Source organism: Eptesicus fuscus, chromosome 6 (assembly GCF_027574615.1).
Source record: "Eptesicus fuscus isolate TK198812 chromosome 6, DD_ASM_mEF_20220401, whole genome shotgun sequence".
Taxonomy (NCBI): domain Eukaryota; kingdom Metazoa; phylum Chordata; class Mammalia; order Chiroptera; family Vespertilionidae; genus Eptesicus; species Eptesicus fuscus.
In genome coordinates this window covers 48,149,919-48,176,635 of record NC_072478.1, presented here as the reverse complement: position 1 = coordinate 48,176,635, position 26,717 = coordinate 48,149,919, and the positions used below count along the sequence as shown (strand labels likewise).

At 41.3% G+C, this 26,717-nt stretch overlaps 1 protein-coding gene across 3 annotated transcripts in view; it reads left to right on the top strand.

Moving 5' to 3' along the window:
* Nucleotides 1-10,015: 10,015 nt before the first annotated feature.
* The window catches only part of TMEM192 (transmembrane protein 192), a 57,870-nt gene continuing 41,168 nt past the window's right edge, over nucleotides 10,016-26,717 (top strand). Inside the window, exons 1-6 of one of the 3 annotated variants that reach the window (XR_008556350.1) lie at nucleotides 10,016-10,166; nucleotides 16,234-16,380; nucleotides 17,632-17,896; nucleotides 22,663-22,797; nucleotides 24,654-24,756; nucleotides 25,379-26,141. Coding sequence is in view for 2 of the 3 variants with exons in the window: in XM_008144336.3 (XP_008142558.2) it covers nucleotides 10,140-10,166; nucleotides 16,234-16,380; nucleotides 17,632-17,896; nucleotides 22,663-22,797; nucleotides 24,654-24,756; nucleotides 25,379-25,517 (816 nt within the window). In the remaining variant the exon portion in view is untranslated. Of the gene's footprint in view, nucleotides 10,167-16,233; nucleotides 16,381-17,631; nucleotides 17,897-22,662; nucleotides 22,798-24,653; nucleotides 24,757-25,378; nucleotides 26,646-26,717 lie in introns of those variants that run through there. The other 2 variants (XM_008144336.3, XM_028152136.2) reach the window with 2 other exon arrangements.

The following is a 26,717-nucleotide window of genomic DNA, read 5'->3' as shown; positions in this document are numbered from 1 at the left end:
TCTAACGCCACTTCTTCAAAATAGACTCACCCAGGCCATGGTATTTTGTGGGAGAGCCACACTCAAGGGGCCAAAGAGCCATGGTTTGCCGACCACTGTGCTAAGTGAAATAAGCCAGTCAGTGAAAGATAAATATCACACGATCTCACTCATTTGTGGAATATAATGAACAACATAAACTGATGAACAAAGACAGACCCAGAGACATAGAAGCATCGATCAGACCGTCAAACCTCAGAGGGAAGGTAGGGGAGGGTGGGGGTAGGGGGAGAGATCAACCAAAGGACTTGTGTGCATGCATATAATCCTAACCAATGGGCACAGACAACAGGGGGGTGAGGGCATGAGTGTGTGTTGGGGGGGAGCAATGGGAGGATAAGGACACATATTTAGTACCTTCATCAATAAAGAAATTTTTTAAAAAAAGAACATACTGCCCTCGCCAATATATTTATCCTTGACAAGGGTGAAAGGACAACAAAATGCTCTCTGGCAGAGAAAAGGGAAGAACTTGTCTGTATGTCATGTGTCCCTCTTCCTCCCTTATTTTCTTCTGCTACCTACAAATCTTAATCCAGTTCTCTGTTTTGAGCATATTTTCATTTATCTCATTGAACATAGTTATTATAACTGCTTTAAAGTCTTTTTAATTCCAACGTCTGGGTCATCTCAGGGTTAACCTCTGTTGATGGTCTTTCCCTTGGGAATAGCTCTATTTTCCTGTTTTGTTTTGGGTTTTTTTGTTTGTTTGGTTTGGTTATCCTGGACATTGTGGATGTTACATTGTAGAAACTCTGGATTCTATTATATCTCTCTGAAGAATGTTGGCAGTTTTGTTTTAGTGCACAGTCAACTTGATTAAACTCAATGCACACTTTATCTCTCCTGTGGTGGGCGGCAGCTCAAATCTCAGTCCTTTAGTTTTATCGTTAGCTTCACTGCTTGCAGTCTGACACCATGCATACATACATAGTTCACGAGTCAGCTAGCATCTTGGACAAGCTTTACACACTAGATTTTTTGCTCCCGTCTCTATCTTTCCTCTCTGGGATTCCTCTGTCATGCTCTGGCTGCCCCTACTTGTAACCTAGCTTGTTCTTCAGATCAGAAAGATAGCTAGCTTGCTATTGGAGTTTTAGCTTCTCTGTGCCCTGCTGTGACTGTGGTCTGCACTCAGGAAAAGCTGAAAATAATTAGGAAAGTCACCTTGTCATAGTCCCTTCTTCAAAGTTTGAGCTCTTCTCCAGAAACTTACTGCTTTTGTCCAGTCTTCTTGGCCCTCAGGTAGTTGTTTCCTCCCCACCCCCTGCGTCCCCAAGTTTATAATTGTTATCTGCAGGAAGCTAATCTGTTAGCCAAACCTGAGATATAACTGGGTGGTTCTTCTCCATGCATGTTGGATGCTGCCATCTGGAGGCTTGAATGAGACTGAAAATACAAAATAGCTTCACTCCTATGCCTCATACTATTCCTCTCATCCCTCCTCCTCCTTCCATATCTCTCCTTCTAACCTTTTTGATCGTATTTATCCCACTTCCCACCTTCCATTAGTATCTTATTTTTACACATTTAAGTTTGACTGAGTTCAATTTGACCACCATTTGTTGCATGCTCAGTTCTGGGCTGTGTGTGATGGATTACATCTTAGAATGTCTGAGGTTTAGTTGGGGAGGATAACCCATAACCTGGAAACTTCTGAAGCAAAATAGAACATTTGCAATACCTATCTATATTAATAAAAGGGTAATATGCTAATTAGACTGGGAGACCAGACATCTTCCTACTGTCTGACTTCCTTTAGAACAAAGCCACAGTGGTGGTGGCTGAGGCAGAGGCATTTAGGGCAATCAGGCCAGCAGGGGAGGGCAGTTGGGGGCCAGGAGGCTGGCAGGGGAGCAGTTAGGTGGTGGTCAAGCTGGTAGGCAGGCAAGTGGTTAGGAGCCAGCGGTCCCGGATTGTGAGAGGGATGTCCCAGATTGGAGAGGGTGCAGGCCGGGCTGAGAGACACCCCTCCCCCCATGCATGAATTTCATGCACCAGGCCTCTAGTATTCTATATAAACATTGCTTCTGATTGATTTCATCACTCTTATTTAGTTAATGGAGCTAAGTACTTGAAATAGTCACCAAAATTGTTAAGGATGTCTGCAATACCTATCAAATACCCACAAATTCTTAAGGCATCCAGACTTAGCATGAAACAATGGCAGAGAATAAAATATCCTATCCTGATCAGTGTGGATCAGTTCAGTGTCAACCTATGAACCAGGAGGTCAGGTTCGACTCCAATCAGGGTACATGTCTGGTTGCAGGCTTGATCCCCAGTGTGGGGTAAACAGTAGGCAGCAAATCAATGATTCCCTCTCATCATTGATGTTTCTCTCTCCCTCCCTTCATCTCCATTCCTTATTGAAATCAATAAAAATATATATTTTTTAAAAACAGGAGCTGAAACCCCCCAATGTCCTAGGTTTAAAAAATCTATTCTAATAATCATCAGTCAGCTTCTCTTGTAGGAAACAACTTTTGTTCTCTTCTTAAACTTCTCCTTCTTGATAAACTTAAGACAACCTGATGCAGAGATCCAAAAGTAATGATTCCTCTATCCTCATTACACTGCTATGTTAGTATGTAAAGGTCATTTACTCTCTCCCTAGAGAAAAATAAATAAAAAACAAAACACAATGAACCTCCCTAAGATTTACAGAGTCCATTTAAATATGATACCTGCTTGAGAATTAGAAGAATGAACTGGAACTGAAAATCTGCAATGAAACAGTTTTATATGTTTTGCACTTAGTTTAAAATCCTCAATCATCTAAGAATTCTATAAAAGTCATACGGAAGAAAATAGTTTTTAAAAAAGAATTAATGGGCAACATTGATTTCTAGACAACCTCGAAACCTTACTCAAGTTTCCTAATCTTGCAATTTTAAAATAATTTCAGAAAACTGAAAATATTCTCTCCCATCAGAAACATCTTCATTTCCCTTTGTTGTTGTTGTTTTGTGTGTGCGCACATGAGAATCATGAGTCTGGTGTCACATATACTTGAGTTTACACCTTGGTGTGCTGTGCGACTTTGGTCAAGTTATCTGGCTTACCTGAGCCTTGGTTTTCTTTTCTGTAAAATGAACATACTGTCACATACCTCAGAAGATTATGTGATTTAATGAAATAAGTTTACTGTCCATACAGTGGGCACTTAATAAATATTAATCTCCTTTTCCCGCTCTCCTCCTTGAGAAGGGGAAAATAAAGACTCAATGTCTCTTCTCAAACTCACTGTGAAAGAATTTTGGTTGTTATCTGGCTTCACATTCCTGCCACCTGCACAGAGGCGTATTCAGGTAAATAGCGAAAGCTTAATGGAGTACTCAAGAGTCTGACCTTAGCAAGGACAATGATAATTGTGATGATGATGATAACTGAGGCACACATTTTAAGGTTTCACATTTTTAAATTCTGTCTTTAGATATTCAGGTATGTCAACCTCCTAGCATAATGCCTGAGCTATTCAAATCATAGCCCACTTACTTAGTATCCAGGTCACTAATGCTTAGCCAGAAACACTAAATACTTGTCCTTTTTGATGAGAAAGATGATACCTCTGAGTCCAAAGTCTCCATCTTACTGATAGAGGAACAGCACTGCTCAGTGGGCTACATAAGAACTGCACCTCCAAATGCAAGTGTGGTTTGGGGGAACTTAAAACCAATTGTTTAGCTTTTATGAAACAAGTCAGTTCCTTAAAGCTTTGGGATAGCCTGCAGTCCCAAAAGCATTGGGATGGGCACTCCATCTCGCCCAAAACTCATTGCTTGCTCCTAGGGAACAGCAGCCAGTGTGGTGTAGGGGGCGTGGTGTGGATGTGAAATAGGAAGAGGTGATGAGGTGGAGATTTCCTAGGGACATTTCTGAGTTTGTTTGGAAAAAATGCTTTCATAAGCATCTTGGGAAGGAGAGTGAGATATCAGGGCCTGCTCAAGCAACAAAAGATGTAAGCTGAATGGATATGCATGAAGGAAGGAGAAGTTTTTCGTTGTTGTTGTTTTATCCTAAGAAGGAGGGGGAAAAGCAGAGGAGAGGAAAAGGGCTGAGTCAGTAGGGCAACAGAAAGCCTACACTCCCCCCCAAACCTCAGAAAATCCAACAGAATTCACAAACACTTGGTATAAATGGGCTTTTTGTAGAACTCAGTGAAAGGAGAAAGACAAAGAGATCCCAACCAACACCTGAGTTTCTGCTGAAAGCCTCATCTCTATTGCTGGCCCTCTCTTCTTCTGGAGGGGTGGGTGACAATAACAAGTGACAAATCTCTTTTTTAAAAAAACACACATATTTTTATTGATTACAGAGAAGAAAGGAGAGGCAGAGAGATAGAAACACCAACGATGACAGAGAATTATAGGGAGCCGCCTGCATGTCCCTACTGGGGATCAGGCCCAAAACCTGGGCATATGCCCTTGATGGGAATTGAACCCAGAACCTTGCAGTCCACAGGCCGATGTTCTATCCACTGAGCCAAACCAGCTAGGGCACAAGTGGCAAATCTTTTCATCAGTTTCTTTGACTAGCCCCTAGCTTCTCAATCTTTTTGCCTCTCTGTTAGACAACTATGCTACTGACTAAAAAGCAGGCCCTCAAAGTCTAGACATCTGACTGTCCAACGGCATAGGAGCAAAATTGTGAGTTAGGTGTGGGAATCATCATTCCGTCTTTGGGAGAAATGGAGTATCATTATGTGATTTTCCAAAACAACACTCTGAATTTAGCATTGGTGCCATCTGAATTTCTGCCAAGGCAAAACATCTAATCAGGGTGATTGAGCAAAGTGCCTTTCGCCTGCTATGATAATGCTGAACATAATCAAAAAGCAGTTATTAAGTACTTAATTACATGCAGTGCTGTGCTGGATGCTGCATGCCCATGGAGAGAACTCTGTGTACCTGGCCCCTCCTCGCTAGCTGACTACAATGGAGAGAAGGGGGGCGGGGAGGGGACCCACCAAGAAGGAAGCTAAAATTTCACAATTTTATATGAGTTCCTCATGTGTGCCAAGTCCCCTGTAGGGATTCGACGTGTGCTTTAATACTTACGGTCACCTTAGGAGGTATCATTTTATAGGTAAGAATAATGCGGCTCAGCCCTAGCCCATTTGGCTCTGTGGATAGAGCGTCAGCCTGCAGACTGACGTTGCAAGCTTGATCCCTGGCCCTGGTCAGTGTACCTGGGGGAGGCAACCAATCAATGTGTCTCTATCAGCTGTCGGTCTCTCCCTCTCCCTTCCACTCTCTCTAAAAATCAATGGAAAAATATCCTCGGGTGAGGATTAACAAAATAAATAAAGGAATCTTATTTTTTTAAAAAGAAAAAGAATAGTAAGGCTCAGAGGGGTAAGTTGTAGAACTGGAATGTTGGAGCTGAGTTTTCTGACTCCAAGGCTCTTTCCCCTGCACCACCTTGCCTCTGGGAGGCCCGGTGGACAGGGGAAAAGGTTCTTCAAATAAAAGAACTACGTAACAATAAGATGGCTACCATTTGGGGATGGGAGGCAGCGATAAAATAAGTCGGGTAACTTGGGGTCAAAGAAAGAATGTCTTGTAGACATTCTGAAAAAGACTTTTAAATTCTTACCCTACGTTTTTATGTAAAACACTTTGTTTATTGCCCTAACCGGTTTGGCTCAGTGGATAGAGGGTCGGCCTTCGGACTGAAAGGTCCCAGGTTCAATTCCGGTCAAGGGCATGTACCTTGGTTGCAGGCACATCCCCAGTGGGAGGTGTGCAGGAGGCAGCTGATCGATGTTTCTTTCTCATCAACGTTTCTAACTCTCTATCCCTCTCCCTTTCCTCTGTGTAAAAAATCAATAAAATATTTTTTAAAAAAACACCATTTTGCTTATTAGCTTAGGCTTGAAGTGCGCCTTAAAGCAGAGGCCTGAGGAGCAGTTGCCCCTTTCTCCCCCACTTCTTTCCTCATTTGGAGATGCTGCTGAGATGCCCTTGGCCTTTAAAGCTTGTACTTCAGACAATGAATCTGCCCCAGACCCAGGGGCATTCTGGGAGTAAAGCTGCAAGTTTATGGCAGGTTCCACAGCAAACCTACCCAACGAGAAATCTGCTCAAATGAAATGCCCACTGCTGTTAGCGGCCTGGCAGTGTGCTGAGGAGCCAGCTGAGGGTCCTGTCCCCATGTAGCCATTTGCTCGGTGCCTGGGAGAGGTCTGTCTCACTGCCAGCCGGTAATGTTTGTGTGCCTGGTGCCTCCCCTGCCCTGCCTCAGGCACTTTATGTTACTTATCTCCCTGTGCCCCCTACCAGCCCTGTTGGTGTTTCACCTACATCTAATTAATACAAAGCACGTGTGACTGCCTAGTCCAGTGCCCCTCAGCTCCCATACCTTTACAAGGGCTGCATTTCTGTCATCTCTCCTCTTCCTTCCCATCTGTCTCCTTCCACCACATCCTTCTTGCTCTGTTCATCTCACCTCCCACCTTCCATTAGTATTTTATTTTTATACCTTTCCTCTCATTTCTCTTTGACTGGGTTCGATTCAATGACCATTTGCTGCATGTGCACTTCTGGGCTGTGTGTGATGGATTACACCCTAGTGAGTGTCTGAAGTTTAGTTGGGGGAATAAGGAATAACCATGAAACTCTTATTGATGACAGGAAATAATTAGTATTGGGAGTCAATTAGAAAAATGGTGTGAACCAGAATCTAAATAGGTGAGGAAGGCTTTTGTCTCCTTATAACCTTCTAAACTCTGAATACTTGGATTAACCTTTGCTAATTTATCACTTACTAAAGGATAAAGGTCAATTGAATGTGAATTATATGAGAAAAAGAAATCTTTTTTAAATATTCAGGGTTGTTACAGCCTAGGCCAAGTAGCTTAATTGGTTAGAGTGTCGTCCCACTATGCTAAAGTTGCAGTTTGATCCCCAGGCAGGTCACCTACAAAAATCACCCTATGAATGCAGTATATATAAATCCATGCATATGGATCTACCCCTAGGCTTTTAATGTCAACTTCCATTGATACAATATTTTATTTAACTAGTCCCCCATTGACAAATATTTAGGTTATTACTGTTTTTAATAAAGAGGAAGTTTTAGAAATAATGTTGCAACAATATCTTTCTCACATTTTTTTAGTACAACTGCAGAAAAAAAAATCTACAGTCAAAAGATAAATAAGTATTTAAAACCTGGGTAAATGTTTATTAGGTAGGTTTGGCAAATTGTCCTCAAAATGTTGCAGTAATTCACACTGCTTCTAATAATGCATGAATGTTTCCCACACTCTCATTAATACTTTTGTCTTCAGCAATCTGATAGGTAAAATGGCATCTTTTGTTGTTTTATTTTGCATTTTTAAGATTGTGAGATTAAACATATGTTTCTTATTCTGTTTGCCTTTTTATTTCTGTGAACTACTTGCTTTTATCATTTGCTCTTTAAAAAATGTTTTTAAACATTGATTTGAAGTGCTCTTTGCATAATAAAAATTACCTCTTTATCTTGCAAGTTAGAGTTAGGATCATGCTATGATTCACAATTACATGATAAGCAGTTTTGTGTGTATTCCAAATTTTTTAAAAAATTCTGTTTTTATTCTGATAAGATATTTATAACATATTTTCCATGTTGACTATTTTTTGAATCCTCACCCAAGGATATATTTATTGATTTAGAGAGAGAGGAAGGGGGAAAGGGAGAGAGAGAAGGGGAGAGAACATGGATAGGTTGCCTCCCATACACACTGGGACTGGGAATTGAACTACATCCTATTTGGTGTATGGGACAACACTCCAACCAACTGAGTCACCCAGCAAGAGCCATCAAGTATAAGATTCAGTGGCATTAATTGCATTTATAATACTGTGCAATAATCACCACTACTTATTTCCTCCAATTTTCATTAACTCAAACAGAAATCTTTTATTTTTTTAAACAGAAATCTTTACCCATTCAACAATAATCTCTCACTTCCATCTTTCCCAGCCCTTGGTAACATCTATCTACTTCCCATCTCTAAGAACTTGTCTATTCTAGATATTTCATATAAGTGGAATTACATAATATTTCTCCTTTTGTATCTGGTTTATTTCATTTAGCATAATAATTTCAAGGTTTACCTGTGTTGTAGCAAGTATCAGAACTTTGTTCCCTTTTATGACTGGATAGTATATTACATTTTTAAAAATCTATTTGTCTATTGATGGACATGAATTGTTTCCACCTTTTGGCTCTTGTAAACAAGTCTGTAATGGACATTGGCAATACAAGTGTCTGCTTTCAATTCCTTTGAATATATACCTAGGATTGGAATTGCTGGGTCTTATGGTAATTCTATGTTTAGCTTTTTGAAGAATTGCTAAACTCTTTATTAGCTCTAAGACTATTTTTGTGGATTCTTTAAGGTATTCTTTATATGCAACATCATGCCTTTTTTTGAATGATCTTACTTCTTTTTTTAAAATATATTTTATTGATTTTTTACAGAGAGGAAGAGAGAGGGATAGAGAGTTAGAAACATCGATCAGCTGCCTCTTGCACACCCCCCACTGGGGATGTGCCCGCAACCAAGGTACATGCCCTTGACCGGAATCGAACCTGGGACCCTTGAGTCCGCAGGCCGACGCTCTATCCACTGAGCCAAACCGGTTTCGGCTGATCTTACTTCTTTCTTTCCAATTTGATGATAAGCAGTTTTGTGTGTATTCCAAAATTTTTAGCCTAGACGGTGTTGCTCAGTGGTTGAGCTTTGACTTATGAATCAAGAGATCACAGTTCGATTCCCAGTCTGGGCACAAGCCGGGTTTCCAGCTCTCATTGGTGGGCTGCCTCCTGCGTGCCCCCTCCTGGGGAAGGACTCCCTCCTCCTGCCGACTCTATCACTGAGCCAAACCGCCAGGGCACACTTTTTTCTTTTGTTCCTCTGGGTTCCGGGTCATGCATGAATAGTCTTTACTGTAAAACTATGATTTTTTTTCTAGAACCTCTGTCGATTCACTTTTATGTTTAAATCTCTGAACTACAGTATTAGAAATTTACTTTGGCTTAAGGAATGTAGGAGTGAGCCAGCTTTATTTTCTTCCAAATGGCTATTTTCCCCAATACCATTCACTAAATAATCCATCAACTGGGGAATACTTATTTAAAAGAATATACAGCTCAAGTTGACAAAGGGTAAAACTGTTTACTCCTAGAAGTGTTAAGGAAAGACTCAGACTCTCCTGACACAGGGTAAAGTCTGCTCATTCAGAACTGAATCAGAGCCAGAAGAGGGAGCTACTGATGGGCAAAGCCTGTGAGACTGACCTCTAATTTGGTTTCTTTCTTTTTTTTTTTAAAAAATATATTTTATTTATTTTTTACAGAGAGGAAGAGAGAGGGATAGAGAGTTAGAAACATCTATGAGAGAGAAACATCCATCAACTGCCTCCTGCACACCCACTACTGGGGATGTGCCCGCAACCAAGGTACATGCCCCCTTGACCAGAATCGAACCTGGGACCCTTCAGTCCACAGGCTGACGCTCTATCCACTGAGCCAAACCGGGTAGGGCTAATTTGGTTTCTTTACTCATGCCCATTGGGGACATCTGTGAATATGGTCATAGGGATTAGAATCTTGATTCTGTTCGCGCCCCTCTACTGGTGTTTGAGCTAAAAATGGGAACTCTAAAATTCTGCTACTTGTTCTAATTACGCATGGAGCTATGCCTGCAAACAAAAACTAAGAATGAAAAGAGTAAACGTTTGAAAAAGAAGCAAGGAGCGGCCGAAAATATTTAAATTCTTGGTCTTGTAATACATCCTTTAATGCCCAAGCCTCTGGCCAATAGCGGACCTGAGCAGAGGAGGGAATCCCTAGGAACCGAGGTCACGCGGCAGCTGCGGCCCACGGGTCCGGTCTTCGGGGCGGGACACGCCCCTCCCCCTGCCTCGACCAATCGGAAGTGAGGAGGCGGGGCCCCGGGAGGACCGGAGGCGGGGCAGGCGCCCGAGCGGGTGTGTCTGGAGTGGGGGCGGGCAGGTCCCTGAAGGTGGCAATTTCCCGGGCCCACTGCGCCTGTGAACAGGTGGAGGGGCCGGGCTGGCCCGGGCTTCGGCCTCAAGCGTCGGGAAATGGCTGCGGGGGGCAGGCTGGAAGATGTGAGTGCACGAAAGTGGCGGGCGGCTGGCCCCGGAACCCCCTTCTTCCTGTACTGGGCGCGCTGGGCGGAGACAGCGCGGGGAAGCCACCCTCACCCCTGGCGTCCCCGGCGGGAGGCGGTGCTTCCTGCGCGGGGCTGGCCTGGGGCGCGGGGTTCTAGAAGGCGTCAAGGTGGGGTGGGGTCGGCGACCGGCCGGCCGCGGCCTTATTTTCCCGGGTCTCCGCCGGTGGTGGCTGCGCGGGTTCCGGGTCCCTGGCGGGTGCCCAGCCCACGTGCCTGGCGCATCTGTGATCCCGGAACTGAGAGCTTCACCTGACGCGCGCCTGGCCTGACAGCCGTGGCTCCGTGCGGGTCCGGGGCGCCCGGCCGCTGGGCCCCGCTCTATCCCCTGGGGCGCCTGGGGCGAATCTCCCCTCCTTGCGGGCCCCTCCCTTGTCTCTGAAGGGCTGTGGTGTGGACCTGGAGCGGCTGCAACAGGCAGGCCAGCCGCCCGCGTCCCACGGGCAGACCTGTCGCTATCATCAACAGAAAACCGACTTTGGAGAAAAACAATGGGATGTTTTGAATTTAGGCAGGTATGGTAGGAGCGAAAGGACTAATGAGTCTCCTTTAGATGGATCCAAACCAGATTACTAAAAAAAAAAAAAAAAGAAAAATCCCTATTTTACAGTGTATGGAGTGATAGCATAATTGCAAAAAGTATTTTCTGAAGTATATAAAAACATTTTTAGGGGAAACATATTTATGCCCAGAATTAACTGAGTTACCCTATGGGCACAGAATAAAATTATTGACTTTCAAAAATGCAAAGTTGACAGTTACATTAAAGCATTAATTTAGATTAGTAAATTAATAGAAATATTACTGCAATCCTATCACTGAATGAGGTCCATCAGGCAAGACATATGAAACACAGTTCCAGCCCTACAAGAGGTAAGATTCTTTGGTAAATAGTGACCATAGTTGTATTATCTTGACTAAATAATGACCAAACAGTTTCTAGTAAGACTAAAAATTCCTCCTTTTCCCCCAGCAGAGATAATGGAACACTAACTGTAAAACCTGGAAATAGATTTGAGACTCATATATTTAAAGAAAAAATGATTTTTTTCCTAAATTTTTAAGGACGGGATGTATGAACTGACAGTGTGTGAAAATAAAATGAATAAGTAAAATGAGAGACTTAGAAAAATGCATGCAGTAAATGCTTCTTGGCTGATGCTAAGCTACCCAGGGTTCTTGGATCTGTAGCTTTTAGCTTTAGAATGAGTACAATCCTAGAAATCTGTTTCACCAACAATTACATAGCTAGATCACTTTCAATCTGAGCAAGTTGCCTGCTTTGGTATTTTTGTGGATATGAATTCTATTCAGTAAAATGTTAAAAATTATCAGCCATGTCATAGGCTCAGACACTTCAATGCCTTAAAAGAGGGGAAGTTTTTTTTTTTAGTTAAGGTTAATTGATTGCAAACAGTGAAACCAACTCTGGCTAACTTAGGGAAAGTTGGGACTTCTCTGAAATAGGGTAGATGAACACCCGGGCCTCTGAAAGGACCCATATGGTGTGGGCAAAAACAAGAGATATCTTCTCCAGGGAGGAATGTAGTTATCAATAGTGAAAATGAAATTATTTGTATTCAGGAGGCATCTTCCCTCCACCTTTCACTTGCAGATGTGAATTAGAGAATGTTGGGGTGCTATTTGTATGGTTTTACTATATTTCCTGTTGGATCCATTGGACAGTGTATTTGATACAGACATCATGTATTTATTGAACATCAAATGAGACACAGAGTGAATACACTGTAGTGGGCTCCTTCAATGTAGTCAGGGAAAATAATATAAGGCAGCATAAGAAATATTCCAACTAAATATTAAGGGTAGTATGTTTTAAAGTAGAAAGAAAACACTGGTCTGGACAAGTTTTATAGAGAACATAAGTTTTGTTTGGCTGGGATTTTGAAAGATGAGTTGGATTCTGAAAAGAGAAAAGTGTGTATGTATTTGTGGGCATTCCAGAAAGCTCATTCAGGCTAGAGGAGAAGGAGCATGAAATGGAAGATGAATAGAGTACAATAGTTCCTCAGTTAGCATTGATGAGATGTCTTAGGAATTTAACTCTGGTTGATATCAATTAGCCTATGGTAAAATTGGTTTCATTATATTTCATTTTACTTAAAGTTACAAAACTTATCGACGATGTTAGGTGAGGTCTTACTGTAGATTCTTTTTTACAGTTAAGGTCTCAATTCTGGCTTTAGTTTAAGCTCCCAGGCCCCATCTTTCCAAGAAGTTGGGCTATAGTTTATTCATTCCACACACGCTTTAAGCTATATATCTGGTGCTAAAGTTACAAAGAACATAATACAGTACAGAGTTCTGTCCTTATGAAACACACTATTCCAACAACTTTAATGTCTTGTGCTCAGTATCATCTATATTATAAAAGGCCAGTGGCCGGAATGCTGGAACACTGGAACAACCTAATGACCAGTCACTAGGAAGTGCATGGAGCACCTCTCCGCCCCTCCCCCGGCCCGAGAGCCACTCACAGCAGCAGGGCGGGGCTCGTGGCTCTCTCGGCAGGTGGGACACGAGCCACTAGTGGCAGAGAGCTAAGAGCAGAGGAGGGCTACTAGCGGCAGAGGGTGGGGTGCAGGGTGCAAGCTATGCTACAGTCAGCAATCAGCTGAAGCAAGTAGCAGCAAGCTACTCATGTATGGAGTGTGGGTCCCACCAGTGCCGCCAGTCTGGGCCTCGTGTGACTTCAAGCAGGGCCTCTAGTCTATATATATATAAAAATCCAGCGACTGAAATGCCATAACGACCGGTCACTATGATGCCCACTGCAGCCAGCGAACCTCCTGCAGCCCCTCCCCGGAGCCGGCCAACCACCCATGGCTCCTACCCCAGGCCGCTGGTCCCTGATTGGCCCCCGACCCTATTCGGCTGGCCCCACCCACAATCAGCCCGCACCAACCCGATTAGCCTGTAGTCCCTCCCTGCAGCCAGCTCCGCCCCCCCACCCCAACTGGGGGCATAGCCCTCTGGCCAATCGCCCTCAGCCCCTTCCCCCAGCCATCCCGTTCCTGATTGGCTGATCAGGGTGGGCCAGTTGGCCAACCTCCCGCTGTCTCCTCCCGACAGACCCAGCCCCAATCTGCCCTGATTTGGGCTGGGCCAGCTGGACCCCTCCTGTGCACAAATTCATGCACTGGGCCTCTAGTAAGCTATAAAAGAAAGGTGTATAAGTCCATTGAAACTGATCCAGAAATGACATTCTCATGCTAGAAATAACAGACATTAAAAATTATAACTGTTTTCTTTGTGTTGTAAAGGTTTTAAAGACACATGGAAGATATAAAATAGAACCAAGTCAAACTTATAGATATGGAAACTACAATGTCAGGTGTAAAGGGCAGTAGGAACAGTGTTGAGGCATCAGAGAAGACAGCATTTTTGCTGGGACAGGTATTTGAAAGGTGGAGGCACAGCAGCTGGCATCAGGAGGGAGGGAGGAAGGTGGTGAGAGGAAAATCCTGGAAAGTAACTTGGGGATAGATTGTAAAGCACATAGCCAGACAAAGTGTTTGGACTTTGTGGATAATGGGAGGTACCCAAGGTTTGGGGGAGAGAAATGTGAATGTTTGTTTTGGAAGAACTCTGCAGTGAGAGAATTGCTAAGGTCTAGAGATTGGAAGGTATTAGCATAGGTCATGAAAAATGATGAGAGCCTTGACGGAGATATTGAGAATAGAGGAAAGAACCGATTTGGGAGTTAAAATGGTAATGAATATTGTATTATATGGCAATGCATATTATATAATGAATATTATATGGTAATGAATATTACATGGTAATGAATATTATCAATGGAAAAGCAAGAATTAGAGATAATAGTTGCTACATGCATATAAGCATAACCAATAGAGATAATAGTAGCTAATATTTATTGATTGCTTACTATGTATCTATCAGTGTTCTAAGGACTTTTATGTGTAGTTACTTATTTAATCTTCCCAACAAAACTACGAAGCAGGTGCTATAATTATTCTCCTTTTAGAGATCAGGAAACTGAAGCACAGAGGGATGAAGTAGCTTGTCCTTAGCGAGGAAGCAGTAGAACTTACATTTGAACCCAGGTAGTTTGTCTTAGGAGCCTGCCCTTAACCACAGCACTTACTGTTGATGGTCCCTACAGCTCTTGATAATCTCTCCTGATTATGATGATACCATAACTGAGTGAGGGAACACTGCCAGGACAGTTTGGAACGTTCATTCATTCATCATGTATTCCCTGAGTGCCGACCACAGGTACTAGCATTACAAAGACATAGGAAGTGGGGAGAAGTGGGTCTCATAAAGTCTATTGGGAAAGACATAATAGTAAGTAAGAAGACCATCACAGGATAGTATGCTAGAGGAGGTCAGCACCAAAGGTTTGGGAAGACTGGGCGGGGTGGCATGATCCAGATGCTTGGCTGCCGGGGAAGGCTACCCATGGGAATTGTCCCAACTGAGCCTGGAAGGCTACATGGACATTAGCTAAGGAAAGAGCTGTGGAAACTAGAACATCTGCTGACCGAGAAAGAGCCAGAGGCAAAGGAGTCTTGAAAAGAATAGAAGTAATCAGAATTGTACCATGAGTTTTGGCAAACAAAACAGGAAACTATCTAGGCATTGAATTTTAAAAATTGCAGACCAGTGGCGTGGCTGGGTGGCCCAGTTGGTTGGAGTGTGGTCTCATACACCAAAAGGTTATGGGTTCAATTCTCAGCCAGGACACATACTGAGATTGTGGGTTTGATCCCCAGTGGTCCTGGAGAGTTTGAGAGGCAACCATTTGTTTCTTACATTGATGTTTTTCTCTCTCTCTTTCCCTCTTTAAAACTAGTGGAAAGATATCTTGGGTGAGGATTTTAAAAATTGTGGAGCAGCATTGAATGCCTAAGATTGGAAATCAAAGCCCCACATTACTGAATTATCTATCTAATCCTAGTGACGAACATACCATCCTCTACCCCTTCCAAAGTAGAAAGCCCTTATCTTCTGTCTCCTAATTCTATTCTCCAGCTTCCCTTTTGCAAATTAAGACATGTAAACCTAAATTTGTTGCATTATCTGTGCTATTCATTTGCTAATTTATTACCCCCCTATAGTATCCTGTGCACTATATTCTATTGCATGTTGTTTAGTCCTGCATGCCTTTACCCTGGCCTCCCCAATGAAAATGTAATCTCCTTTTGACTGTGTCTTAAGTTTATATAACAATTTTCCCTAAGAATCTTTTTTTAAAATAAATTTTTATTGATTTCGGAGAAGGAGAGGGAGAGATAGAAACATCAATAATGAGAAAGAATAAACGATCGGCTGCCTCCTACGTGCCCCCCATTGGGGATTGAGCCTGCAACCTGGGCCTGTATCCTGACGGAACTGAACTGTGACCTCCTGGTTCATCGATCAGTGCTCAACCACTGGACCACACTGGCTAAGAATCTGACATTGAGAGATTGTTGTATGCATCAGAGACTGGACAGTACTGTTCTGTCAAGATGATACTGTTAAACATGATTAAGTAGGTTTTTAAAGTAGCAGCTGAACTTTTGCCAACTTCTTCAGTGACATTGCAAGTGGTTGTCCTCATTGAGAATCTGACATCTACAAACTGGTCTGTCAGGGTGCTCTGTTTCTGTTAGCACTCTAAAATATTTCTATCATAACTGAAAGTTTGTTCTGAGACCTCTGAATAAAGCCTTCACCTCGAAGTACTGAGGGCTTGAAGAAAATTATTGGCTTTAGTCTCATTATGTATTACCTTGTTTGAAGATAAATGAATTAAGACATCCTCTACCTGTTTTAATGATTGTTGTTTTTACCAATTTGTATACAGAAGTTACAGAGGCTTATGTATATTCAAAATTGGCTTTAGGTAGGGAGTGTGTTTTTTCCCCTCTAACTTGTATAATGCTTTTTAAAGTTTTATAATTCAGTAAATTTGTCTTAGATACATAGTAATCCACACAGTGGTAATTATAGCTTGCTTTCTCTTTCCTACACCCCAGGGTTCCTTGGATCCATCCCAAAGTGTTGAAGATGACCCCCTTTTGGACACCCAGCATCTTTCACATTATCCCTTACATGCTCATTTTAGACCCAGATTCCATCCTCTTCCTACGGTCATTATAGCACATCTTCTCCTGCTAATACATGTAAGTTCGCAGCGAGAAAGCGATCCATCTAGAGGTGATGTTCTTTTTTTTTTTTTCCCTAATTTATCTGTATTGTTGAAAGTATTACAAATGTCCCCTTTTTTCTCCTCATGCCTTCACTGCACTATTGTCTGTGTCCATGGGTTATATGTATATGCATATAAGTTCTTTGGTTAGTCTCTTCCTTCCCCCCCTCCCCCTCAACCCCCTGAAATTTTTCATTCTGTTGCATGCTTCAATGTCTCTGGATCTATTTTGTTTGGCAGCTTATTTTGTGCATTAGATTCCGTAAGTGAGATCATGTGATACTTGTCTTTCTCTGACTGGTTTATTTTGCTTAGTATAATACTCTCCACGTCCCTCCATGCTGTCTCAAAGGGTAAAAGATCCTTCTCCTTTTTTTAAGATCTGGAAACAGCCCAAGTGCCTGTCAATAGATTAGTGCAATGGTAGTCAACAGAGTGGCAAACTGCGTCTCACGAGCCACGTGTGGCTCATGAGCCGAAGTTTGCCGACCACTGGATTAGTGGATTAAAAAGATGTGATACAGCCCCAGTTTGTTTGGCTCTATAATAGCTATAGTGTCGGCCTGTGGACTGAAGGGTCCCAGGTTCGATTTCAGTCAAGAGCACATGCCCAGGTTGCAGGCTTGATCCCCAATGGGGTATGTGCAGGAGGCAGCAGATCAATGATTCTCTCTCATCATTGATATTTCTCTCTCCCTCTCTGAAATCAATAAAAATATATGTATATATATTTTTAAAAAGCATAGGCCTGCGGGACTGAAGGGTCCTTGGTTTGATTCTGGTCAGGTGCACATGCCTGGGTTTCGAGCTCGATCCCCAGTGGGGGCATGCAGTAGGCAGCCGATCAATTATTCTCTCTCATCATTGATATTTGTATCTCTCTCTCTCTCCCTTCCTCTCTGAAATCAATAAAAAAATATTTTTTAAAAGTTTGTAAAAATGCAGTTTTTTTAAACTTATTTTTAAAAATCGGATATCAGAAACAAACTTAGAGGCAGTGAAGGGATTGAGCGGAAAAGAAAATAAAAGAGAGAAATCATGGACTTGGACAACAGTGCAGTAATTGCAGTGGTGGAGGAGCATAGAGGGGCTAAAAGTTGCTGGAAAAATCAAATTAAATTTAAAAACAAAATGTCATAAGCATAAAGAGTATGTGGTGGGATGGTGATAATGTTTCTGAAATCTAAATATTGAATATTAAACCTACTGTTTTCCTTTCCATCAGGTTGTGTTTGTTATTTTAGCATTTTTAACAGGTGTGCTTTGTTCTTACCCTAATCCAAATGAGGACAAGTGCCCAGGAAACTACACCAACCCACTGAAAGTTCAAACAGTCATAATCCTTGGAAAAGTTACTTTGTGGATTCTGCATTTCCTTCTTGAGCGCTACATTCAGTATCACCACAGCAAAGCAAGAAACCGAGGCTATCACATGATCTACCGATCGACAAGGCATCTTAAAAGACTTGCATTAATGATACACTCCACTGGTAAGCCCAATTGTATCTCTCAGCTTGTTTTTGGCTTCACTGAGTAGCAAAAATTACAACAAAAAGAAAATCTGGTCCTAGCTGGTTTGGCTCAATAGATAGAGCGTCGGCCTGCGGACTGAGGGGTCCCAAGTTCGATTCCGGCCAAGGGCACATGCCTGGGTTGCGGGCTCAATCCCCAGTGGGGGGGTGTGCAGGAGGCAGCCAATCAATGATTCTCTCTCATCATTGATGTTTCTATCTCTCTCTCCCTCTCCCTTCCTCTCTAAAATCAATAAAATATATTAAAAAAATAAATGAGTAATCGTTAACATTAGATAATAAAACATTTAAGAAAAAAAGAAAATCTGAAGACTTGATTTTATAATCAAATACAGCAGGTCCTTGAATAATGTCATTTCATTCAAAATCATTTTGTTAAAATGTTGATGGGATGCCATAGGAACTTAACTCTTATTTATATCAATAGCCTATGGTCAGATTGGTTTCTTTATACGCTGTTTTACTTAATGTCACAGAAACCTATTCACAAAGTTAAGTGAGGACTTACTGTAGATTCTCCTTTTTGTGAGACTGATATGTGTTGTGGCCACTAAATTTTGGATCACCTAAATGTTTGAAGCTTTTCTTATAATATATACTAGCTTCATTTTCCTTTGAAATCTGTGTTGGTTATTATAGGGGAGGGAATATCATTTTTCCTCTACTTTTCAGTTAGTTGTCTGAGACCCCCACTGTAATAAAAGACAGATTAACAGGAGAAAAACAAACAAGTTTAATAACATGTATGCCTCCTATATATAGATACTCAGGATACTGTAACACCCCAAAATGGCCCAAGCCACTACCTTAAATACCATCTCCAACTAAAGACAAAAGAAGATACTGGGGTGGCATACATGTTATTAAACTTGTATAACAAGAGGCAGTTATGGGAGGTTACAGGAAAAGCAAAGAAAACAAGAATAAAGATTTTAAGCAGATTTAAGTAGATGCCTTCTCCATTGATAAGAATTTCTTGAGATTTAGAATCATCCTTCTCTTCCTGGTACAGAGAGGGAGACAGTCTTACAAATGGATAATTTCTGTTTTCAGAGCTTTTTCCCTGTGTCTGCTGTTCCTTAAAAATAATCCTTAAAGTGCCGAAACCGGTTTGGCTCAGTGGATAGAGCGTCGGTCTGCGGACTGAAGGGTCCCAGGTTCGATTCCGGTCAAGGGCATGTACCTTGGTTGCGGGCACGTCCCCAGTGGGGGATGTGCAGGAGGCAGCTGGTCGATGTATCTCTCTCATCGATGTTTCTAACTCTCTATCCTTCTCCCTTTCTCTCTGTAAAAAATCAATAAAATATATTAAAAAAAAAAAAAAAAAAAAAAATAATCCTTAAAGTAATCCTTATGCCAAAGAGTTACATTTCAGGTGGCATTTTCTGTTCTCCTTCATTATGAACATGGTATCCATGTATTGCTGTGACCATGTATTTGTATCTCCTTATTCATCTCAAGGAGATAGAAATGCTGCTGTGATTTGATACCTGTAAGATAAGAAGAGGGAATTGTTTTATTTTAAATGAAACTCGGTATTTTCCTTGAAGTAAGAAAGAAACTGTTACATAGTAAGATGCATTATCCAAAACGAAAAAAGAAAAGCAAATTATGCAGGCAATATCAGCATTTGGAATAATGAGTGCCTGCTTTTCTTTACTGTTGTGGACATTGCAAAGGCTTAATGGAATTAAACTGAGCTTCTTTAGGTAGGTAGTTTTGCCTTAATGTTATTATAAAGCTTCTATCATGTTAAAATACCTGTTTGATTGTGAGTCCAGAATAAATCTTTAAACCAGATTAGAAATGAATACTTCTTTGCCAGAAAAAAACAGCATTACATAATTTAATTTTTATTTTTATTCTGTGCTAGTGCATTTACTTAAGGGCAAACTGCAAACTGCAAGTTCATCCACTCGGTGACATTTTTAGTGAAGATGAGGGCCTGCTAGCAGAGAAAGCAGCAATTTATAGAGATGGCTGAATTGTGCTCATCCAGAAGGGGGATGACATTTACTGCTTGCTCCCTGAGGAAGAACTAGATTTTATGTTCGACTTTTGATGTGTAGTGCTCTCTCCTGGCCAGAAGGTGTCACTATCACCTTTGGGTGGAGAGGGCGGTCAAAAAACTTTTCAAAGTGTTTTAATTGATTTTAGAGAGGGAGGGAGGGAGGGAGGGAGAGGGAGAAAGAGAGAGAAATATCCGTCTGTTGCCTCTTGAAGGCACCCCAACAGAGGACTGAACCCAAAACCTGGGCATGTACCTACTGGGAATCAAACCTGCCACTTTTGATGCATGGGACCATGCTCAAAACAACTGACCCGCACTGGCCTGGGCAAAAATCTATTTTTTAATTACTGAAAGACCTTATATGCTCTATAACCAAAATAATGTTCCAACATAAGAGATTTTCTGGAAATAGTTATTTTGAGTCCACCAAAATGACTTTCAAATTATTGTTAAAAATGTGACCCTTAATCATAAAGTTTCTAAATAATTGGACCCTTAGTTTAATCGCAGATGGCATCACTTTTATGTTGCTCATATAAGAATTCAGAATATCAAAAAACCATTTCTTAGTTTTTAAGAAAGTTCATGTATTCACCTTGTTTCTGTTTTTCTTTAAGTATCTTTTTCTTACTTGAAGAAAAAGAGGTAAATCATAGAAGATACAGAAGCTCCAGCTAATCAGAAGAGTATAACCATTTTTAAAATCAGATGTGATAGTATTGTTGGATATATTTTTTAAAATCTTTATTGTTGAAAGGATTACATATGTCCTCTTTTTCCCCCTATTAACTTCTAGGCGCCCCACCCCCACCCCCAACTCCAGGCCTTCACCACCCTATTATCTGGGTGCATGGTTTATGCATATATGCATACAATTTCTTTGGTTGATCTCTTATCACCCACCCGCCCACCTCTGAGTATTGCTGGATATTGATTAGCTTCATCCTGATACCTTTTGTTATTCTCTAGAGAAGAAAATGTATTTATTTTACAAAGATTGGAGAAGGGGCTTTTCTTCTAAATAGGTTGAAAATATTTATCTAATTTATCTGTCCTCATTCCTTAGATTCAAATACATTTTAATGTCCAGCCTGTGTGGCTCAATGGTCGAGCATCACCCCATGAACCAATGGGTCACTTATTTGATTCCTGGTCAGACCACATGCCTGGATTGCTGGTTTGATCCCCAGTAGTGGGTATGCAGGAAGCAGCTGATAAAAGATGTTTATCTCTCATCGATGTTTCTATCTATCTATCTATCTATCTATCTATCTATCTATCTATCTATCATCTATCTCTATCTCCCTCTCACTCTCTCTAAAAATGAATAAAAACATTTTAAAATACATTTTAAACTCAGGGTTGTATGACAAGTATTATTTCCCCAAATTTAAATAGGAGGAGTCCAGGGTCAGAGTAAATTAATGGCTTTAGTTCATAAAAAGAACTAATAGAGCCCAGCTGGGTGGATCAGGGATTGAGTGTCAACCTATGAACCAGGGGTCACAGTTCAATTTCTGGTCAGGGCACATGCCTGGGTTTCAGGCTTGATCCTCCATGGAAGGCATGCATCAAGTAGCCAATCAATGATTTTCTCTCATCACTGATATTTCTCTCTCTCTCTCTCTCTCTTTCTCCCTTCCTCTCTGAAATCCATAAAAGTTTATTTTAAAAACTAATATAAAAGAAATATATCAAAAGAAATTTTTAAAAATGAAAAAGAAGACAGCCAGGCCGGCGTGGTTCAGTGGTTGAGCATTGACCTATGAATTATAAGGTCATAGTTCGATTCCCAGTTTTCGGGCTTGATCCCCAGTGTGGGGCATGCAGGAGGCAGCTGCTCAATGATTTTCTTTCATCATTGATGTTTCTGTCCTTCTCTCCCTCTCCCTCCCTCTCTAAAATAAATAATAAAAATATTTTTAAAAAATGAAAAACATGCCGAAACCGGTTTGGCTCAATGGATAGAGCGTCGGCCTGTGGACTGAAAGGTCCCAGGTTCGATTCTGGTCAAGGGCATGTACATTGGTTGCGGGCACATCCCCAGTAGGGGGTGTGCAGGAGGCAGTTGGTCGATGTTTCTCTCTCATCGATGTTTCTAGCTCTCTATCCCTCTCCCTTCCTCTCTGTAAAAAATCAATAAAATATATTTTTTAAAAAATGAAAAACAACAACAACAATATCACTGTGAGAAAGATAGTTATCCCCATTTTTCAGATGGGAAAGTCAAGGAGCAGAGGAAGTCAGGCATTTCTCCAAGGTTAGCAGTATGTCGGATTTTCATCCAAGTGTCTGGAGCATCGCAATGCTCCTAAAGGCGGTGTAGGTCTGCCATGAGCATAGGTGGTGGCCAGAATGGATACTAGGTTCCTCAAGTACCCATGAATCCGAAAGAACTGGGATAATGCAAATTTCTAAAAACCACAATGCACAAAGGATGACCCAAAGGAATGTCATTGTTAATAATTCTGTGAAGCAAAAAACCATTTCTTAGTTTTTAAGAAAGTTCAGTTTCTTATATATTGGTATTAGGAGACATCATTAACTCTTTGATGTTTCGTTTACCTTTATTCCTCCCTCAAAAGATGAGCAGATTTTTGGTTTTTATCCTCCAACTTCCTTCACTTCTCTGTATAAATGGGGTGTGGGTGTGGGCATGGCCTTGGGGTGTCACCTGGGCTCTGGCTAATACTGTGGTTATTTCCTCCTCCAGGCAACACTGCTCTCCTCCTCACACTGTGCATACAGCATTCCTTCCCAGAGCCCAGCAGGTTGTATCTTGACCTCATTCTGGCCATCCTGGCTCTGGAACTGATCTGTTCCCTGACATGTCTGCTCATCTACACAGGTGAGATCTATAGCTAGGCTGTTCTTACAAAGACCCGCTTGAAGCCCCTCTCATTTGAGAACAAGGAAGTTGTTCTCAAAGCTTTTCTATGTAGCTGAGAACCTGTTGAACACCCGTATCTCTTATTGCTGACATACAGACTTCTCTAATTTCAAATCCACAGGAAGATACCAGTGAGCCTCGTTTTTAGTTGTGTGTCATCCACAAGTTTCTGTCAATTAAAGTGAAGCCTTTCTAGTATAAAACAAAAAATTCCCAGAAGACCACCAATGTTTGATTCCTCAAAGGCAGCTGACATGTAAATCTTGCATTTACAACTAAAAGAAACAAACTACAAAATAAGTACATAAATAATGCATGCAAAATTGCTTAAGGCCAACGTTGCTTTGGGATAAATCATTTAAGAACTTTCTGTCACTTCTCTTTTAAAGCTCTCAGTTTATTGATAACCTTTGTAGGCTTTTTGTCTCACTCTATATGACCATTGCCTTGAATGTCTGACAACGAAACACACACAATAGAGCACTTGTTAACTTAACACTAGATATTTGAAACCTGTGCTAGTGCTCACTGAGTTATTTATAAAAGAAATATTTTTTAAAATACATTTTATTGATTTTTTACAGAGAGGAAGGGAAAGGGATAGAGAGTTAGAAACATCGATGAAAGAGAAACATTGATCAGCTGCCTCTTGCACACCCCCCACTGGGGATGTGCCCGCAACCAAGGTACATGCCCCTGTCCGAAATCGAACCTGGGACCTTTCAGTCCACAGGCCGACGCTCTATCCACTGAGCCAAACCGGCCTCGGCATAAAAGAAATATTTTTAGTTCAAGCTGATATGCAGTGAGTTTTTCTGGGTGGGCTAGTGGTATCCAAGCCCCTACTCTACTAAAAGTGTAATCTTGACTACCTCCTTTCAGACAGGAGATGGAAAATTTAGGACACTGAAATATTACCTTGTAAAATAGCTTGTTGGTTTTTTTGTTGTTGTTCCTAAAGCTATCTTGTTCTGTGTTAAAGCTAATCATCTCAATGTAACTTTTACTAGTATATACTTAATTAAAAAACACACACTCTCACACACATCCTCACTCAATCTTTCCCCTTCTCAGGATCCTAAGTATTTGTTCTGGATCTTTCCCCCCACTCCCCTCCCCCACCCCCCAAAAACCAAAAAAACACCTTCTCCAGTCTTTCGGGTTTCCTTCAAGGCTGAACTCAAGCCCTACCTTCTTCCTCCTCTCTGAACCTCCCCCCACCTGCACATCACTCCTGCTGAGTAAGGGGCTACTTTCCAGGGGTGTCCTAGCCCTGTGCAAGCTCTGCTTTATGGTCCTTTTAATCCTGTTCTGGAATGTATATTTGTATTTTTCTCTGGTTTGGTAGCTCTTATTATAGGATAGTGTCCTCAGTGGAGGCTTCAGAGCTCTGCTTCCCAGACTAGAGCCCTGGCTATTTGTCCAGCTTTCTTGGACTGCACTTGACTTGACTGTAGAAAATAAGGAGTAATAAAAGCACCCACCTAAGGGGGAGGTTCTGAGAACTGAATGAGTTCCAGTAAAATAGTTCTCCTGTGCCTTCTGTGCTTTTAGTCCACAAAGAAATAATCCCGGTTATTATAATCAATAATAGCAATGATCACTGTGTTCTCCCTGCTTAGTACAGGCTTGGCACATGATAAACTTTCAAATGTTTGAATACATCAAAAAAACGAACCTATTGCTTCTCTTTGTAAAGCATTTTTATGATATTACCTGACTTGAAAGCAGCCAATTCATGTAATTTGAATAAATGGAAATAGAAATATTTTTTATAATTAGGTAACCTGACAATAATGACTTTATTATTTTAGTGAAGGTTCGAAAATTTAATAAAGCCAAACCACAGCCTGATATACTTGAAGAAGAAAAAGTCCATGCTTACCCTAGCAATATTACTTCAGAGACTGGATTCAGGTAAGCTTTGAATGGGGAATAAAAGTTGAAAGAGAAATAATTTCCTCCCTCCCACCCCTCACCCCACCAATCTGGAAACCATTCTACTTGGAGATTATGACTCTGCATCTATGCCTTTAGATTAGGTTTGTGGATTTGTTGTTGTTGTTAATCCTCACCCAAGGATATTTTTTTTCATTGATTTTTAGGGAGAGTGGAAGGAAGGAAGGGAGGGAGAGGAAGGGAGAGGAAGGGAGGGAGGAAGAGGGAGAGAGAGAAACATCAATGTGAGAGAGACCCATGGATTGGGTGCCTTCCGCCTGTGCCTTGACCCAGGCCAGGGATGGAACCTGCAACCCAGGTACACAGCCCTTTACTGTGTGGCCTGAAGCTCTATTCACTGAGCAATATGGGCCAGAGCTAGAATTAGGTTTGATGCTACTTCCTTTCAGCTGTGGTGAAGCCCAGTTAAATGAAAAAAATCTCATTTTGGGATATTGCCCTGGCTTACAGTATCTACAAAAGGTAACAAATACAATATGCTGTACTTTCACCAGTTTTCAACTGGTTGGGACCCATTTGCAAAGAGACCAATGAGTATTGGTGAATATGTGTAACCCATTAATATTTTGATTCTTTGTAGGACTATTTCAAGTTTAGAAGAAATTATTGAAAAGCAAGGAGACATAATAGTATACCTGAAGAGACACAATGCACTGTTGAGTAAGCGGTTGTTGGCTTTCACTTCCTCGGACCTAGGCTCTCATTCAAATCGAATGTGAGAATTCAAGGTCAAGACAGCAATTGCAGAAGGATCCAGGCTAATACAAGACTGACCACCTGACAAACTGTCATAGAAAATTGCAGCTTTTGCTGAGTGACATTTTAGCACTCTTGTAGGGTACCTGAATTTGGTTCTCACCTTGTGGCTGTATAATATGTAGAGCTTGTGGATTATGTGATGGTGATTTGTCAAGCCTTGATATCTCATAATGTCTGTCTTACACATTTTGAAATTATTTAACTGCCTGGTTTATCCTAAGACCAAAGGTAGAGTTTAAACATCTCCTGCGCCAACACTTCTTCCACATGACATAATCCTATTGATAATTTGGCTACTTATAGAATTAGACTGGCATGCTAATGTATTTAAAACAGGGATTTGATCAAATGAGTTCTTCCCACTTTTAAACTGATGAGGGAAGACATTTCTTGTGTTAATGATTCCTCCAATGGCGCCTTCTCATATAGTTTATATGCTTGTGTAGTATTGGATGGCAGCTTGGCCCTTGTAGCATTTATAAAGAAGTTTCTCACTGTAGGATCAAATTTTCACTAGGTTATTTACTATGCAAACTCCTAGTTTTCCATTGTTCAGAAATAAGATATTAAGATTACTTGCATCAGTGTTATACTAACCAGTTGTCTGTTAACTCTTAACACCTTCTACTGGCAACACTTTGAACTTTCTATTTTTGCCCTCTTCAGGATGTTGCCATGCATTTCAGTATTGATTGTATAACTTCACTGGATCAGTATGTTCAGTGATAGCAAAGGGATCTTCAGTGGTTTTGTCTAAAAAGAAAGGACACCTCTTTTAGTCTTGGATCATACTTAAAAATAAAATGCCCTATTAACTTCTATACTGATATTAAACTTATGTAATTCTCCAGATAAATTGAGGTATTCTTAGCCTGGCTGGCATAGTTCAATGGTTGAGCGTCAACCTATGAACCAGGAGGTCACGGTTTAATTCCAGGTCAGGGCATGCCCAGGTTGTGGGCTTGATCCCGTGTGGGGGTGTAGGAGGCAACTGACCAATGATTCTCTTTCTCCTTTTCCCTTAAGTCAATAAAAATATTTTTTAAAAATAATGTGAACCATTTTAATGAATAAATGGCATTACTTCAGCAGTTTTCCTCTGTGCTCTTTATCAGTGTGCCCTCAGAGCCTTAACATGCTGCTTAGGAAGACTTAATTGA